At 38.7% G+C, this 19,921-nt stretch overlaps 1 protein-coding gene across 1 annotated transcript in view; it reads left to right on the top strand.

Moving 5' to 3' along the window:
- LOC106082285 (protein timeless homolog) overlaps positions 1-19,921 on the top strand; it is a 960,087-nt gene that overhangs the window by 86,674 nt on the left and 853,492 nt on the right. Inside the window, exon 4 of the mRNA XM_059362476.1 lies at positions 2,947-3,266. Coding sequence (XP_059218459.1) covers positions 2,947-3,266 — 320 coding nt within the window. The remainder of the gene's footprint in view (positions 1-2,946; positions 3,267-19,921) is intronic.

Below are 19,921 nucleotides of genomic sequence, written 5' to 3'. Positions count from 1 at the left end.
CTCGCTAGCACCTCAGCTCTAACCATTTCAAATTTCAAAGAGGTATCTTTACCAGATCTCACACGGCATATTTTTTCTAGTTTTTTCGGTTCTACCCCACTGTTTGTCGTTCAATATATCGAGACCTTTTATGGAATCTCGAAACATTGTGAAAACTTTGTTGATAAAGAAAAGCGGTAAAAGCACATGAAAATCACTTCATATATTGCAGCCAAATAAAAACCAGTAAGGAAGGGCAAAAGTCGGGCGGTGCCGACTGTAGAATACCCTACACCTAGCCTATAAGTACAATGTGGGACCTATATCCAAGTCTGAACCAATTTTGATGGACTTCGACGAGCTAATATGTTCAAACTGTAAAAACTACGGTTGATAAATGACAACATTATGGCAAATTACCCAAAATCAGACGAACATATATATGAGAGCTATATCTAAATCTGAACCGATTTTCATGAAACTCACCAGTTGAGAGTCAAGAGAAAATCCCTCCTGCCGAATTTCGAGAAAATCGGTTAACAAAAGACAATTTTAATGCAATATTACTGGAAATTGGACGAACATGTATATGTAAAAACATGCCTGTACCAAGTTTGAAGACGATCGGATGAAAACTGCGACCTGTACTTTGTGCACACACGGACAGACGGACGGACAGACAGACAGTCGGACATAGCTAAATCGAATCAGAAAGTGATTCTGAGTCGATCGGTATACTTATCAACGGGTCTATCTCTCTTTCTTTTGGGTGTTACAAACTAATTCACTAACTTATAATACCATGTACCACAGTAGTTGTGTAGGGTATAATTAAATTTTTGTTTATTCATATACACATGTTAGTTTGTTTATTTGTGTACTTGGTCCAACTAATCCTAATTTTTTTCTGTTTCTCTATAACGAAGTTACTCTACAAAGTAGTATTGAGTCGGTCACCAATTGCTACATTATAGAGCACTTGGACTGTACATATGATATGAAAAGGAAGCTGAAGACAAAGGCAAAAATTGAGACAGTTAAGAGAGCGTGTCGTTTTAAATGTAATTCAACAACAGAAGATGCATAGAAAATCACAGTTTTCTATGCCCACCACCGAAAGATGGGTTTGTAACACATTGAAATATCTATTTCCGACCCTATAAAGTATGTAAAGGGTGATTTTTTTGAGGTTAGGATTTTCATGCATTAGTATTTGACAGATCACGTGGGATTTCAGACATGGTGTCAAAGAGAAAGATGCTCAGTATGCTTTGACATTTCATCATGAATAGACTTACTAACGAGCAACGCTTGCAAATCATTGAATTTTATTACCAAAATCAGTGTTCGGTTCGAAATGTGTTCAAATTTTGACAAATTTTGTTCAGCGATGAGGCTCATTTCTGGTTGAATGGCTACGTAAATAAGCAAAATTGCCGCATTTGGAGTGAAGAGCAACCAGAAGCCGTTCAAGAACTGCCCATGCATCCCGAAAAATGCACTGTTTGGTGTGGTTTGTACGCTGGTGGAATCATTGGACCGTATTTTTTTAAAGATGCTGTTGGACGCAACGTTACGGTGAATGAACACATTTCGAACCGAACACTGATTTTGGTAATAAAATTCAATGATTTGCAAGCGTTGCTCGTTAGTAAGTCTATTCATGATGAAATGTCAAAGCATACTGAGCATCTTTCTCTTTGACACCATGTCTGAAATCCCACGTGATCTGTCAAATACTAATGCATGAAAATCCTAATCTCAAAAAAATCACCCTTTATATTCTTGATCGTCGTAAAAACCTAAGACCAACTAGCCATGTCCGTCCGTCTGTCCGCCTGGCTGTTAAAATGACGCTACAGTCTTTAAAATAGACATATTGTGCTGAAACTTTGACAGATTCCTTTTTTTGTCCGTAGGCAGGTTAAGTTCGAAGATGTCTATATCGGACTATTTCTTAATATAGCCCCCATATAGACCGATCTGCCGATTTAGGGTCTTAGACCCATAAAAGCCACATTTATTATCCGATTTTGCTAAATTTTGAGACTGTGTGTTGTGTTAGGGCATTCGACAACCTTCTTCAGTTTGGCCCAGATCAGTCCAGATTTCAGTATAGCTGCCATATATACCGATCTCTCGAATTAAGATCTTGGACCCATAAACGGCGCATTTGTTATCCGATTTTGCTGAAATTTGGGACAGTGAGTTGAGCTAGGCCCTTCGACATATTTTTCAAATTTGGCCCAGATCAGTCCAGATTTGGATATAGCTGCCGTTTAGTCCGATCTCACGATTTAAGGTCTTAGGCCTATAAAAGGCGCATTTTTGTCCGATTGTGTGTGTCCCTCACTGGTAGCCAGGAGGAGATTACTCTTGATTTTCATTTGTTCAAAAACGCAAGCTGTAGGGATCAAAAATTGTGGTATTAGTGCAGCTATAAGACGTCTTCAATGTTTCAGCAAATATTTTTATTTAAAAAAGCAGATTTTGCAAGTTAAAACAGCAGACGAAAATGTTGGCTACAACAGCGGCCCTATATTTGCTGAAACAGAGCATGTCTACTTTCCCATTTTCATCACACAAAATTTTTGGTTTGCTATTTGGAATAACAAATTTTGTTGAGTGTACCAAGGGTTGGGCTCGTCTAAACTAATGCTTTTTTACTTGTTTTCATATTCACATTTGCATTGAATATGACATCATAATAGCAACAGCTATGACGATGTCATACTCCACAAGCATACAACTCACTTGACTCCCGCAGTCGCAGTCACTCGTACACAAACACACACGCTTTAGTAGTTCACCGCACACAGGATAATAACTATCCTCCTAATATGTGTGGCGGGCTTTATTGAATTGTATATTGACACTAATTTCGCATGTTTATATATATTTTTCCCCTCTTTCTCTCCCTTATGTGTTGTTATTGCCAATGATGTATCGTGCTTTGCAATATAATAGACAGCCGAGAGCCTTGCCGATGCCTCGATGCAACGCAGTGTCAGTGAAAAACAACGAGACGAGCAGGAACTTCTGGCAGCAAGGCGTCGAGAGAAACAACGTACATCTGCTAAGCCCCCTCCAGGGCGACACTCACGTTTTGGCGGCACGTACGTAATACGTAATCTAAAATCTGTCTCGGATCGGGATATTATCTGCCATCAGCCGTTGGAACGTGTCACCTCGATTGATTTCGATCGTGAGAAGCAGCAGCAAAAGCGTTCGTTTCGTCACATACGTGAAGAGGCTCAGGTGAAGCGTCGCAGTGCCTTCTCTGTGCGGTAAGTATTAAATAAATGGATTCCACTTTGTGTCGTAGCATACTGTGAATCGAGCGTCTACTCACCTGACCACTTTGTAGCCCACGCTCAGCCGTTTTCTTTTGAGACGAGATAAAGTGATGGTCACCACAGGAAAAATTGCGAATGTGGAATTGTAACGAACAGATGGATGTGTAGGTGGTCAAACTCTTTCAAATGTCTTGTCACGTATTTGTGGTTTTTGCTTATCAACCTACATTCTTGACAGAAAACAAAGCGGGGATACATTCCTAATAACAGTAGCCCGAAATTTTTAAACTTTGGAAATTCGTGTCAAAAAGGATTCTTAAGCCAAATATTTCTTGAGTCTATTGGCATCAATTTCTATATGAATCTGTTTTACTGTTTGCTGACATCTAAACCCACTAAGGATATGTCAAACCAACACACGGATTATGATGCAAATGTTGAACTCAAATTCAATTTTTTTGGGTGGAAATGGATACACATTCTATGTACTTATATCCTTTTAACCATCTCCAAGAATTTTTTTCAAAAATCTCCAATTACTTTCCCAATCCCCATCAAATTTCCAAGTCTCTAAAGGAAAACTTTAATCTCATTCTAAGAAAAAAAGAAAAAATTAGAGAATTAGTTCCTTTAATGACAACACTAATGTGCAAAAGTCTGACTTCAATGGGAAATGATGACATCATTTAGAAGATTTTGTTGAGATTTTGAAAATTCATTTACAAAGGAAAAAAATTATTTAAATTTAATTTTGTTTGGTTTAGCGAGCCCTTCCCCCCTGTCGTTTAAGGCGGTCAGTTCCAAGTTTTGGAATTGGGAGCGGCCAGCGAGGAAAACCACAAAGAATTGCCGGACAAAGGAAGAAGAGAACTACTATTAAGTAAGAATGATCTAGATGGGGTAGAAGATGTTATTACTTGGTATTCGAATGTAATTTCGGATAAAACCAATTGTTCTGCTTTTGAATGAGGGGCCATGCTTGTGGGTTAGGCTTTTGACTAGCCGGAAATTAGACGGGTTTGTGGCAATCGTTTACTTTCAGTATACCCCAGACAAATACGTATTTGTGCACAAAGATTTTGCTGTTTTCCATGTAAATGAGACCAGAAATTGTACAGCAATTAAAGGACAAAATGTGCACTACCTTGAACACTTTGCGATTCCAAAACCAATTCTCTGTTTATATTTCATCCAAAGTACTGTTCAAATCTACATCCCGTACAATCTTCTCCAGCAGGATATTAAAGATATCACACGATAGGCTGCCTTTTTGTCTGAAACCTCGTTTGGTATTAAATAGTTCGGAGAGATTATTACCTGTTCTTACTGAGAAACATGTATCAGCAAGTGTCATACTGCAGAGTCTTATTAATTTCGCAGGGATACTAAACTCAGAAATGGCTTGAAATACCTTTGAACGTGGAGGGCTATAGAAAGTGGCTTTATAGTCAACAACGAGATGGCAGGTTTCGAGTATTTTGTATGCGATGGGAAGGAGACTTATTCCTCTGTGTTCGGGACATAGTATGCTGTGGTTCCAACATCAGGTTAGCGTTCTTCTAGCCAGATTGCACAGACAAGTTGATGCATACGCCTTATCAGCGTGTCGCTTCCGGTCTTAAATAGTTCAGCGTATAACCCGTCGGCTCCTGCTGCCTTCAGTCGGGTCACTGCTACTTGGACCTCATTCTGACTAGGAGGTAAACACTCTATACCATAATCAGGGATAGTTCTGCGGTATCCTCTTCGCCGCCATCGTCGGACACTAGCAGTTGGGTAAAATGTTCTTTCCATATCCACAGCATGTCATCTGTGTCAGTTACCAGATTTCCTTCTCTTTTTCTGCAGGAGGATGTTGCTGCACCAAAGCCATCGGCTTGATGTTTAATTCTTTGGTAGAATTTCAGTACTTCATTCTGACTCCTGTACATCTAGATTTGCTCACACTCACGTCCTTTTCTTCTTCTTTCTGCGTAATAGACTTTCTTTTCTCTCCTTTTCCAGCGATGGGCGGAGTTGATGTGGACAAACCGTAGACAAAGAGTGCATATTCGACAACTAGCAGCCAATGAAAACATGAGTCGGAAACAAATATAATACGAATTGGATCTATCTGCTTGCAGACAACGTATCTAACAAATATTGAAGCAATATGTTGGCCGTTTATAGCCGTTTCAGCGCTATAAAGACACGTATTTTGATTGCTGAAAAATACAAAATTTGGGGGGAAGAATTCGATTTGTATAATTTTGGGACGAAGTAAACTACAATATTGATGGACCCTTAAAACGAGAGCTCATACAGCTCGTGGTTTATATGACGCCTTTGTTCTCCATTAACGCAAACAGGTCCATTTACTTTGCGAAGAAACTTTCCCTCAAACACTCCAAGCACTTCCTCGTCTGCTTTTACAAGTACCCATTTAATCCAAAAGTAGCATGTGGATATTGTCCGGCCTTTGACCATTGTTTAAAGCTTTCTATCCAAAGAATAGCATAGCAAATAACATTTAAAAGCAAGCAGAAGTGTGTTGTTGCTAAAGCATTTGAGTGGCTATCCGTAGCGCAATTTCAATTTCGACCAATATCATAAGCCGACGATGTCAAATTGATCATGGTGCTGTACATAAAGGTGATTTGGTAACAAGCGCCATAGAAAACAAGTAAACTCTTACTTCCCTTATTCAACAATGCCAATAGCAACAAACACAAATTTCTTTTGCTCTTCGCACGGCGATCACCCAACGGTTGATGCAGCCAGTGCTGTTTTGTGTATAGGCAGTGATACCTTCACCACATGGGACGTACCTTTCGTTTGGTTTGTCTGTTTGGGCTTTCTCTTCTTATTGGATTCCTTTGCAGGATATTGTTCGGCTTTAGACCATAGAAAGTATTAAACAATGGTCTAAAGCCGGACAATATCTTGTAATGAAATTTACATTTTTTTCTCTCAAAAAAATTGGAATTGCTTTGAAATTTTAATGCGGGGAAGATGTCAACCAATAATATAAGAGTTCTATTAAAGCTTGCTTCGTTGCAGCTATTATTGAATCGTTTATGGGGTATTATGACTTAGTGAATTTGTTTGTAACACTCAGAAAAAAAGGAGATAGACCCATTGACTCAGAATCACTTTCTGGTTCGATTAGCTATGTCGATCTGTCCCTCTGTCTGTCCGTCTATCCATGTTTATTTGTGTATAAAGTACAAGTCGCAATTTTCATCTGATCGTCTTCAAATTTGCCACATAAATTCTTTTTGGCGTAGAGGCGAAGCCTATTGAAATCGGTTCAGATTTGGATATAGCTCTCATATATGTATATGTTCGTGCGATTTGCAGTAATAATCTAATTAAATTGTCATTTGTTAAACAATTATAACAAGATTTGGCGCAACGGATTCTCTTCTGACTTTCGACATTTCGCGTGAATTTCATATGAATTGGTGCCGATATGTAGTTCGTCCGATTTTGACTAATACTACAATAAATTGGCCCCTCGAAAAAATTGTCACGAAGGTTTCTTTTATAACTTCTCTGATTACTGATGAAATTCGTAGGAATTTTGTTCATAGCACGCATATGTATGCATCTGCACTTTTAATATCTCCGCTTACGCATACATCAACAGATCTTCCCAAACGATTTCCTCATGACTCATACAATTTGTACTGATTTTGGTGGAAATTCTACATTTAAAATTTAAGCAAATTTTAGTTTCGACAACTAAGCCTGCATACCCAATCGGGTGTAGGGTATCAAAAGGTCGGATTCGCCCGACTTTAGTCCGTCCTTATTTGTTTCAATTTGTCTCCGGAATCCATCCCTGAATCTTTGATTTTCAATTTATTTCCCGAGAGGTCTCACTAAGTTGGAATTTCAATACACACAAACTAATTCAGTTTGTGTGACCACATACATTTTAAATGTCCTTCCAAGGACATAAGGTGTCTCTCATCGGCTAGCAATATTTTGCATTCTTGCATTTCTTTCTTATGCAATTTCTTCCGCTCTTGCCCAAGTATTCATCTCCTCTGCTGTTTGTTGTTGCAACATTAACATCATTATCCTGCAGACAGTGTGTTGAATACATATATCTACGTGTGTGTGTGTGTATTCAAGTACCAGTAGTATAGATTTATGTTCAATCTTCTGCTGCACTTGTGAGTGCGTGTATGTGTGTGCTCTGATGCTTGTTATGAACACTCAAGTCACAAACACATGCCACATTTCAGAGTGTCGGTGGGAACCAGAACACACTTGGATGAGTGTCCATGATTGACTTGAGGTTTACACCTGACAACATACTCAGCAATTGCATTTGTAGTCGTTGACGCCACTGCCACAAAAAGAAACAGCTGCTTCAGACTGATATGATTGATGTCTGTAGGTGTTTTGTCATATTAAAATTTAAAGTAATTGCATATAAATCTCACATTTTGAGGTCTTTTAGGATACGAATTTTTGCAAAATTCAATAAGGAATCATGAATAAGGGTTGACTAGTTAATTTCAACAAACATTTGAAAGAGAGTTTAATTTGTATGTCATTGATAAGTAAAAACTACACTAAAAATAAACTTATTAATAAAATCCCTTATATAAACAATCTTGTATGGACTTTTCTATATTACCAAAAAAGTACCCTTATTATTAATATTAAAAAAATATTTGGAAAATAAAAATCGCGCATTGATTAAGGCTTCTATGGTCTCAAGACCATTCTCTCTTTTTATGAATTAATCTGACGTCATTTTTATATTTTTTTTTAAACAGAATGTGCATAAAACATTTTTGAAACATAATTTAAATTCAAATTTTACCAATTGTACAGGCAAAAAAAAATCGTTTGACATAGAGGACATTTTCGCCAAGTAAACTTCTTTTCTGACAGACGTTGGACTTTGTTTAAATGTTAAAAGTAAATGTTTTTTGCGACAAATTATTGCGGTTAAAATGGATTGTGCATGTGGAAAATTATGCAAAGTTCAATTTATTGTTGTAACATAATTCAATTTAAAATTTGTATGAATTACTAGCTGACCCGGGCCCGCTCCGCTGCGCCTTCTTTTACTTTATATGGAACAAAAGTTTCCTTGGAATACTCATTTTCGACAATTAAAGATCTTTTAGTGAAATACCATGCTAACTTGACTAACAGTTTAAAAATATAAGTGCCTTTATCTGAATCCCATATGATCTTTATTGGTCTAGGAATTTAAGTTTGGATGTAAGGTGTACTACATTCTTGAAATACTTTATTTCAGCCCGATATTCTCACGATGTCTGATTTAGTGTTGCTTTTGGGGGAGAGGTGGTCCCCCAGATACTTGGCCCTGAAAATATATCAGCATCGTGCTCTTATGTCAAATACCATTTATTTAAACCCCATATTGCCATTGGCTTAAGAGGAGTTTACAGGATGAGGCGTCCCCCAAACACATGGCCCCAATTGAGCCATATATTGGCATGGTCGAAAAATCTTTTGCCTTTGGGGGTGTTGTGGGAAAGGGGTGATGCCCTAATTACTTGGTCCTACATTTGGATATCAAATTCGTATTCTACTCCCAAATACCCTTATTTGAGCCCCATATTTTGGAAAAGGGGTAGACCCCAAGAAATTGGTCCCGAAAATGGGTATCAATTCTTGCTCTATCTTCCAATACCTTTCATTTAAGCTCCACATTGACATGGTCGGTAAATATGGCCGATTTAGGGGTGTTTTGGGGATTGGAGTGGTCCCCAACGTGCAACGTACTGTATTCTCATATATCATTTATTTGAACACCATATTGCCATTGCCCTCAAAATTGGATATCAAATTCGTTTTCTAATCTCATTTGAACTCCTTATTGCAAAAGTCAGCAAATATGTCCGGTTTGGGTTATTGGCCCTAAAAACTCTGAATATTTAGTTCCACTCTCTTTAAGACCCAAATTGTCTTGGTGAGCAAATACGTCCTATTTGGGGGTTGTTATGGTGGTGGGACGTCCGCTGGACAGTTGGCCCCTAATGTTTATATTAGATACATGATATACTCCCACATACCTTTACCGGCTTGGAGGGTGTTTTGCGGAATGGGCGGCCACTAAGTGAGTTGGCCTTGAAAAAATATATCGGATTCGTGTTCCACTTTAAAAACCCTCTTATTTGAGCCTCATATTGTAATAGCCAGAAAATACTTACTATTTGGGTAGTGATGTGGGGGTGGCGTTGCCCCACATACACTTTTCCCGAATATTGATATCAAATTTGTGCTTTACTCCAAAAGACCTTTCATTTGAGCCCCATATTGCTACGGTCGTAAATTTGTCCCCGTTGGGGGATGTTTTTGGTGAGAGGCGGCCCCCAAACACTTGGTCCCATATTTGGATATCAGATTCGTATTTTACATTCAAATACGTTTTATTTAAGCCCCATATTCCCATGGTCAGTAAATAAGTCCAGTTTGGGGGGTGTTTTGGGAAAGGGGTGGGCCCCCAGAAACGTGGTCCCACATTTGGATATCAGATTCGTATTATACTCGCAAATACCTTTAATTTGAGTCCCATATTGCTATGGTCGGTAAATATGTCCGATTTAGGATTGTTTTGGGGCTTGGGGTGGTCCCCCTAGCACTTGGTTCGACAATTGGATATCAGATAAGTTTTCTTATCCTAAATACCTTTCATTTGAGTCCCATATTTCAAGAAAATCGGTTCAGCCGTTTCTGAGTCTATAAGGGACACACAAACATCCAAACAAACAAACAAACCTACAAACAAACACAAATTAATTTTTATATATAAGAAGAAACAGATCTCAGGGTATATTTGGATTTATTTCGATGCTATGATACAAAATTATATTAACAGCCTTCCATTTTCGCACAACTCCATTATGGTTTTGTATTATGATCAGCTGTAATCGTTATGCTATAAATAGAACCAAAAAAATTGTTGTTGTTTTCACACATTTAAATAACTACTTTTGATGTTACCAAACAATGTATGTTGCTTAGAAATTCGTGTTGCGTTTTGTTGTACCTAGCAGTCATGTGTCTGTTGCTCTAATGATTTTTGGCATAGGACATACCAGCATTTTTGTCCGACATTCGACTGAGCTGCTCAATATACTGACTCTTTGCTCAGTCAAAACAAAAAAGGAAAGAAAGTTGTTTATGATAATAAGAGTGTTCGCGTACTCAAAAATTTGTGCAAATTGTTACAAGAAGTTGTTCGCGTTCTTCGTTTGCCAGCAGAAGAAAGCGGGACAGTGCGTGCATGCGAAGAAAATTTTGAGAGTTTGGTAATTGAGAACGTGCAAAATTTTTACTGGAAGTTTTTTTCCAGCAGAAATTTGCAGCATCGAATAACTGTTTTATGAAAATCATCTGTTTAATTGAACTCTCCTACAAAATTTTACCGGAAAAGTTCGCGAACAGATTTAATGTGTCTATACCCTTAACAAATGCAATTGTGTACAAGCCAATGGCCTTGCTTGGGTTCACTTTCTTGAGTACATACACGGTAGTGTGCAATATTGTGAGTATTTTTGCCCATCACTGGCCTATGAGCTCAAGAACTCACTCATTCTCTCTAGTAGTATAGACACAAGAGAATAAATATTGGTCCGAATAAGACGAATAATTGTTTGCGGCTAATGAAATACTTTTGCAATTAAAGAGATATTGGTTTTACAATAAAAGAAATCTCCTTTTACCGTAGGCGAAGCTGCAATAAACAAAGTTTGTTGTGTTCAAAAATACTACGTTTATGGCTTACGTTGTAGAGCAACGTTGCACGATAATAAAAATAAAAAACTTCGTGATAAAAGTATTTGGTTTGTCTTAAAAATATCCCAAACGTTTTAGTTTTTTGCATGCAGGATTCGTTGTGAGTGTTGGAAGACACAAGTGAACTTCACGTACCAAATTTTAACCAAATAGGACAAAAACTAAGGAGTCTCGGAGCTCAAAGTCGGAGATCGGTTTATATAGGTGTCAAATATATTTATAAACATTTCTGCGTGCTGGGGGCACTCGCAACAAATCCCAGATATTGCCCTTTGCGTGACCTTTACAACATTTTCAACGATAACCCTTTTAAGAAGTATCACTGAAACTGCCAAGGTAAAAGCTTTGTAATCCCTGTTCATTTCTAAAGCAACGCCGCAACATCATCGCTATGAGTTGATCTAATGTTTCTGCTCTGTTTTGCCATTTCATGTATTTGTTGTCGCTTTATTGTCCTCATTCTATTAAATAAATAACGCCGCCATTGACGAAATAAATGCAGGCAAACGAAGTTACTCTACGAATTATTGAAGCGAACAAATTTGGAATCGTGCAAATGAATAGCATGACTTTTATTCATATGACTCATGATTCGCAAATCAAAAAAGAGCAGTGCTCCGCAGGTGGTGGGATTTTTAGGTTAAGACAGTCTGCCATCAGAATCGTTCATTGTGATGCCACAGCAACAAGACAAGGCAGATATCTTCTAATTTTTACCGTTGAACCAATCGCTTTAAAAAGCCCAACACCTTGGGAATGTTCACATCCACTATTCCAGACAAGTTCTCAAAGACATAAGAACCTAAAGTGGAACTCTTTCCGACTGCCAGTGCTGGACACACACACACAACAGATGTTCTATAGTCCCTTATACCTCACAGCTTCTGCGGAAGTCGTTACTTGCAACCTTTAGCCTGTCAGCATGTTTACCTATCTGTCAGCATGCTTACCAATGATTGAGACAGCAAAGCGGTAGACCTCTTCAAATCTAGATTGGGCCACATGGATTTGGTGTGTTCACAACATGGTTTTGGTCTCCAGGCCTGATCTTGAACAATGATCTTATATGTCTCTAGAGTCCTACCCAGAAATTCTAGTTGCCTTGGAATGTATAAGGTAGTTCCTAGTTTGACAAGCTCGTTTGCTATGCAAATCCCTGGATATCTCTGTGCCCCGGCACCCAAAATAAGGGAATTTAATTCATCCATCTCCTTGAAAGACCTGCGAAAGTCGAGAGGGGTTTTTAAACTCAGAAATATATTCCTCAGAGATTTAATGTCCATCTTTGGGAATTTTTGCCCTATGCTATGTTTTTATCAACCTCTTTAAAGTCTTCAGCATAAAGGATGACAGACTAATAGAAGAAAAATTCGTATTCGTCGAGTGTTAAAGTATTTCCGCTTTTTAATGGGTTTTAGTACGATCATCTGATAGGATCGGAACAATAAATCTATATCGTTTAAGGCCCCTAGTGGGATGTTTTGGATCATTCTCGAGTATAAAAACGAATGAAGCTGTCATGTAGTCATTCAAAAATGCTTTCATTTTAATTAACATCAGAAAATATTTTCAGCGGTGGTTATCTCCTTATTTATGCTGGCTACATTTCTAAGTTATCCTGCCATGTAAAAACTTCTCTACCAAGTGGTAGAGCCGCATAGCGACACTACTTGAGATGAGAGAAGTATTCCCTGTTTCTTAATAGAATGTTCATGGGAAATTCAGTAGTTAATCAATAACGTTAGCTGCAAGCCTTCCCTCCAGTTGAACAGCACAAATGGGTTAACCATCGTTATATTAGGGTTAACTCAGCTTTATGAACCTTAAGAACAACGCGGAAACCCTACCCGTTTTTAATCTATACATGAAAAACATTAGTGTCCCTTATTAGCATTCCAGTGGTATTGAAAACAAGAATTTTGTAAGTAGCATGGAATTCCTAACTTAAAATTTTCTTTTTAGAGGTTACTTTATAGTTTTTAGAGCGCAAAACAAGCCGATTACTGGCTTAGGTGTATGTCTATGGTGGCATGAGGCGGATTAATATCTGCACCCTCTTTTCAACCTAACCTAACCTATTAGCAGTCCAGGTAAAAATTGGACGAAACTTTTCCTTGCCTCCCTAGCTCAGCAACTTTTTTTCCCAAAATTTTCTGGCAGGGTGATTTTGTAAGAGCCATAGGGAAGTTTTTCAAAAAAAAAACACATAAAATTAAACAAAAAATGCATAAAATCTTTATTTGAATCGATAGTACGGTCCATACTATCTAATGTTTGAAAATTGTTTCAGGCAAATGTTGACCGTGACTGCGCCTCAAATAGTCCATCCGTTAAATCCAATTTTGACCACTCTTTCCAACATGTTCACAGAACTCGTGCTGTGCGGCATGTGGTACCGTCTTGTTGAAATCACATGTCATGCAAGTCAAGCTTCACAGTTACGTTGCGATTCGCATCACCTTTGAAGAAGTACTGTCCAATGATGCCACCAACCCACAAACAGCACCAAGCTGTGACTTTATCTGGATGCTTTGGTAGCTTTTGCCATGCTTCTGCCTGATCTTCACTCCAAAATCGACAACTCTGCTTATTTACGTATCCATTAAATGAGCTTCGTCGCTCAATGGAAGGAGCGCGCGATGAACTTTCTTAACAGAGCACCCATTTTGCTAATAAATTTCACTAATTTGCAAGCGTTGTCCGTTTGTAAGACGATTCATGGTTAAATTATAGACCAAACTGAAGATGTTTGACAGTGAAACAAAACACGAAACATGCGTCAGTTGTTAAAACCTGTGTTGTCAAAAAGATAATAGTTAAAAAGTCAGTCTTTATGTACATGTTCCGAATCATTCAATATGGGATTATAAATAAATAATAATAGTACCATATTTCAATGCGTTACAAACGGAATAACAAAATTGGTGGTTCGTGTATAACAGAAACATAATTAAAAAATAGTTCCTTAAAAAGTCCTATTAGCCGAAGTCGACCAAACTTTTTCCACTCTGACTGCACCTGCAACATTTTCCTACTTCGACTCGGCAGCCCTGGTTAAAAGTATGAATGAAAGTTGAAGAGTAGATTTTCTAAGAACGGAACCAATGATTTCGTAAGAATCATCTTCAGCCCAGTCTTTTTTTTCGTTAAACCTTTCTGTGTGTTATGATATCTTGTATATCAGCATTTAGCCTTTTTTATACATTCCACCAATGGTTGGGAGTATACTAACTTTATAATTTCGTTTGTAACACCTCGATCTAGCCATATCCGTCTCTCGGTTGAATAATGCCAGCCGCCTGAAATTTTGCAAAAATATTTCTCATGTAAGGTCGGTTAGGATTGTAAATTGGACAATGTTACAAACCGATCTTCCTATCATACCTCTTGAGCCCACAGAGAGGACGCAATTATCCAGTTTAACTCGATGACTTCTTCTTTGATCTTTAACATCTGTGCAAATATGATCCGAATCGATTGATATTCTGATATAGCTCCCCTATAAAGCGATCTCTCGATTTAACTTTTTGCGCCTGTAAAGATCGCATTTTTCATTCGTCCTCATGTTCCCACGAGTGTTCAAGTATAATGCCCATCGGTCCAAAAAATAATATACCCAGTGAGAAAGGCCTGCTTAATTAAGCCCTGATAGACACTTCCAAGCGAACTACTTTGAGGGTTTTTAAAGTTTGATAAGGGATGCCTCCACCTTACTTATGGGGTACCCTCTGAGGTACCCCATAAAATTTATGTAACACTCGTAAGTGTCTATTGGACTTCTGATGTTTTTAAGCAGTTAATCTGTCATTCTTAAGACCATTTATTTACCGTGAAAGGTAAGTACTAACTTGGCAATGTCACTCATTGTTAAAAAGATATAAATATGGAATTCAGAGAGAATCAGGCCTCGCGGATGGGAAACAAGGGATGATATCAGGGCTCGAAGTTGGCGCTAAGTAGCTCCCATATAATGTGATCTCTCGATTTGAAAATCCATGGGAATTTCGTCTTATAATTTCCCACTGCATTTCTTTTATCTCTTCCAATCAAGAGAAATCGTGCATAAAGCTTGACAAAAGCGATCAATGGTGAAGGGTATATATAGCGATGGACCCTGCTGAACTTAATACTGATTCACTTGTTAGGTTTAATTTGTTTATGATTTTAGAAAAGTAGGGAATTGGTCCTCAGTTACTAAGCCTGGCCCGAGAATGCTGCGCTTGTTGCTGGATAAGCCTCAGCCAGGCTATGCGATGCTAGGTATTGGAGCATCAATGTCGAAGTTAATGTTAAGTAGCAAAAGGCCATAAAGGTGACATCGCTTCAGTAACTTCAGATATGGCAATCCATTAAAAAAGAATCCTGTTAATTTCTTCGCTGACATTCGCTTCGCTTCGCTTCGCTGCTAAATATGTACGTAGTAACGTTGTTCATTTAATTTCGTTGCAAATATTTTCCCAGCTAAAATAGGGAAGAAGTGTTTTTTTTGCAAGAAGAACTATTTATATGTTAATGTCATCCATTTGGACAATGCAATTAAGTTTGCCTGCACAGCAGCATGGCAAAATATATGGGCTACGCTGTGGCCCTCCTCAACGAAATGGAAAGCTTAAGAGCTTCCCACTGGCACTCATTACAATAAAATGGATGTTATTTTCTGTTATTCCTTTTTTTTTTGATTCTCTCAACATTGGAAAATCCTTTAGGAAAAAAGCCAAAGGACATAAAAAGCCAAGAAGAACAATAACAATCTGGTCGAAAATGCTACGAAGGAGGGTGTTGACTTCGATGCGATGACCAAAGAAATCAATATTTTGATTCTTTCTTTAAAGGTTCCTCAAGTCTCAGATCTTCAGCATTGTCTGCCTTCCATTTCAGTTTCGACTTTGTGCCATTTCAATTGAAAGTCAATCGCAAAACTATCTAAATTGGCGTTGGGAACAAACAACACCGGAAAAATATTAAATAATTCATGATATGAGAACACAATACCACCGTCGTCCATATGAGGTGGTGGTTGTTTTGCTCTATCTTTAATTCTACCGCATTTCCAATCAAAATTGCCAATACAACAAGGATTAGGGGGTGTAGAGGGGTGGATAAGAATGGTGCATTTACGGCAGCTGCCTGTGTTGTGTTGACTGTCTACAACTATGACAACTGGGAATAAAAATCCACAAATGTTCGTCACAAGACGACATGGATGAGAACGACTATACCAGCAGGCAGCAGAGAGTAGCACTTCTATGACAGCAGCAACTATAATGGCATCACCGAGGGTTTCCGGTCCAAGATTAAGAAAGAAAACATAATCAAAATTGCAAACACAACAAAGGATAACTACAGCACCACAAATATTTAGACATTTCATGCTCATCGACTGCTTCGAATGTTCCATAGCTATTGCTTATAAGGAAAGTGATGGCCAGCATGGGAGGAATTTAAAGAAAATGCAATGCAGAGTAGACCAATAGCGGTGCATCATTTTAAGTGTACATTTTCTTTAGCTTATATTGAATCTAAAACTATTTTTTCCATACCAGAAGATATGGTCTCATCTGTTGGCAATGATTGTTGTACGATGCTTCAGTGTTCTGCACATATCGCATTGATATGAGCTCTCGACGGCTACAAAAATTCATTGATATTTTAAGTTTTTTAGTGGGGTTGCGTTAGGTTAGATTAAAGCAGTAGTTTGCAATTAGCAGTCACAAAAACGAGGAAAAGAAAGATGGCTTCTAGTTCCTAATCCATCCCTTGTGCCAACCCGATCACATTGAAAAGGTTAAAAACTTATAAACATTCAAGACTCTAATGTACCACCTGGGTTCGAATCATGGCTAGCCCATCAGAAGAAAAGTTTTCAGCGGTGGTTTTCCCCTCCTAATGCTGGCAACATTTACGAAGTACTATGCCATGTAAAAACTTATCTCCAAAGAGGCGTCACACTGCGGCACGCCGTTCGAACTCGGCTTTAAAAAAGGAGGACCTTATCATTGAGCTTAAACATGAAACTGCACTCATTGATATGTGAGAAGTTTACCCTTGTTTCTTAGAGGAATGTTCATGGGCAAAATTTGCAATTTATAATGTGCCACTTAACATGCGTCTTCCTTCAAAAAATCAACGTGCATGTCGCTAGAGGCATATCAACAAATACCAGTTCCATTGCAGAGAGGTAGTACATATTATTATGAAGAGTGTCACAATGCTAATGAAGCCAATAATGCGACATACATTGCAAACCTATTAACAGTTGCAATTAAAAAATAAAAAACGACCTGATCGCAGGAAAATCCACCTGCAGTAACAAAGGAAAACATATGGTAACAGAAGTACTCAGGGTATGAACAGAACGTTTTCCCAGAACGATCCTCGTCAAGCTCCTGTGGTTGAGCAAGCTCGTTCTGGACCAGAAAATCAATCGCCACTGGAACAGCGTGGCCGTTGGTCAATAACTCGCCTTGTCATATCGGTCATCATAGGCACTCAGTATTTGTGCAAGAGCCGGTGCCACCCGACCTCTCACTGAGACTCTCCACTCGATATCGCTGATATGTGAGTTGGGTACCCAAAACTACTGCAAATTTGCAACATGACTCACGTGTTTCAATTAAGGTAGAAAAAGAGCCTCTCTGAGCCGCACAGTGCCAAGTGAGGTTTGAAGGCCGTGTGATACTTTACTGCTAGAAGAAAATATTCGAAATGCAATTACAAAGGAACACCCGTTGCTCGCCTTTGTCGACGACATCGATATAATGTGTCGGTGATTGAATGAATAAGTTTAAGTCGGTCTGGCAGTTGATGATATCAACGCTTCATACGTCCTGTGTACACGGGCAAATAATGAAAAATCCCAACCTGGAGAAAATCAACAAAACAGCCTTCATTCTGGACTTTTGTTGTTTCTTTGAGTCCCATTTTTTAGGACTTTGCATATCGCACCAATGGTTGCTCTACGCTGTTGCATCTATAGAGATTTAAGGATTTCCTTTCATGGATTAAGTTAGAAATAAATGCAACAAGGTGATTCCGGGTGGTAAATCAGGGTTTTTGTATTCCACGGTCCTTTGGCATGTCAGTGTTGTGTGTTATTGTTATGTTTTCTACTTTGTAGCATCTCAGATATGTGCGTATGAAGTCTATGTTGTGTTGTGTTCTTTTTCTTTTACTTTTAAATATCTTAAAGCTAGTTTTTTTCACATATATTTTTTTTATTAAAAAGCAAAACAGTACAACCACGAAAAATTTAAAAAAAAAAAACTTTTTGGGGTACTAAACGTTTGTCTTTCTAATAAAAAGTAGTAGGGGAAACAGAAGTCGGATTCTGTACCACTGAGTGCAACTACTTACTTATTTTAATTAGCTATGACAGAATATTTGTTCCACTAGCCAAACGTAGAATAGCGTTCCAAGCGCCTCGATCTTCTGTGCCCATTCTAAAATCTCTACACCAAGTTTCGAGGTGTCTCCCATAACTTGATCTTTCCATGAGGCTTTTGGTCTTCCCGGTTTGCGTGTACCACCGTGCTTGCCTTCAAAAGACTTCTTCATCCATTCTGACAATATTACCTAGCCAACGAAGCCGTTGTATTTGGATGTAACTATGCTATCGTCGTCATACAGCTCGTGGTTCATACGTCGCCTATATTCTCCAATAACGCAAACTGGTCCATATATTTTACGAAGAATCTTTCTCTCAAATACTCCAAGCACTGCCTCATCTGCTTTCACAAGTACCCATGCTTCAGAACTATATAACAGCACGGGTAGTATCAGTGTCTTGTAAAGTGTAGTCTTCGTCTTTCGAGAGGTGGCCTTGTTTCTAAACTGCTTACTTAGTCCAAAGTAGCATCTCTTTGCCAGTATTATTCTTCGCTTTATCTCAAGACTGGTGTCATTCGTTTCGGTTACGGCGGTGCCGAGGTAGATAAAGTTATTGACTGTCTCAAAGTTGTGGTTCCCAACTTTCTCGATTTTCTTTATCTGCCCGGTTGTGCAAGGCTTTTTGTTAGTTGAAACCATTTACTGCCAGACCCATTTTCACTGACTCTCTTTCGATTCTTTTAAAGGCTGCAGTTACTACTTCCGGCATAGGCGAGTAGCATGAGTTCTCTTGTGATTAGTGAGCCACATCTATTCACATCTGTATCTCGTAAAATCTTCTCCAACAGGATATTAAAGAGATCACACGATAGGCTGTCTCCTTGTCTGAAACCTCGTTTGGTATTAAATGGTTCGGAGAGATTCTTTCCTATTCTTACTGAGGAACGCGTATCAGCAAGTGTCATCCTGCAGAGTCTTATTAATTTTGCAGGGATATCAAATTCAGACATGGCTTGAAATACCTTTGAACGTAAAGGAGTATCGAAGGCGGCTTTGTAGTCAACAAAGAGATGATAGGTGTTGATTTGTCCTTCTCGTATCTTTTTCAGGATTTGGCGCAGTGTGAATATCTGGTCCAGGGTGGATTTACCAGGTCTAAAGCCGCATTAATAGAGCCCAATTATCTCATTAATCTTTCACACAGTACGCTCGAGTGTATCTTGTATGCGATGTGGAGGAGACTTATTCCTCTGTAGTTGGCACATTCTGTTTTGTCTCCTTTCTTGTGTACGGGACATAGTATGCTGAGGTTTCAATCATTGGGTATGCGTTCTTCTAGCCAGATTGCGCAGATAAGCTGATGCATACGCCTTATCAGCGTGTCGCCTTCGGTCTAAAATAGTTCAGCGGGTAACCCGTCGGCTCCTGCTGCCTTGTTGTTCTTTAGTCGGGTCACTGCTACTTGCACCTCATTCTGACTAGGACATAAACATTCTATACCATAATCAGGGTTTGGTTCTGCGGTATCCTCTTCGCCGCCAACGTCGGAC

This window comes from Stomoxys calcitrans, chromosome 2 (assembly GCF_963082655.1).
Source record: "Stomoxys calcitrans chromosome 2, idStoCalc2.1, whole genome shotgun sequence".
Taxonomy (NCBI): domain Eukaryota; kingdom Metazoa; phylum Arthropoda; class Insecta; order Diptera; family Muscidae; genus Stomoxys; species Stomoxys calcitrans.
This window is presented reverse-complemented; position numbering and strand designations above follow the sequence as displayed.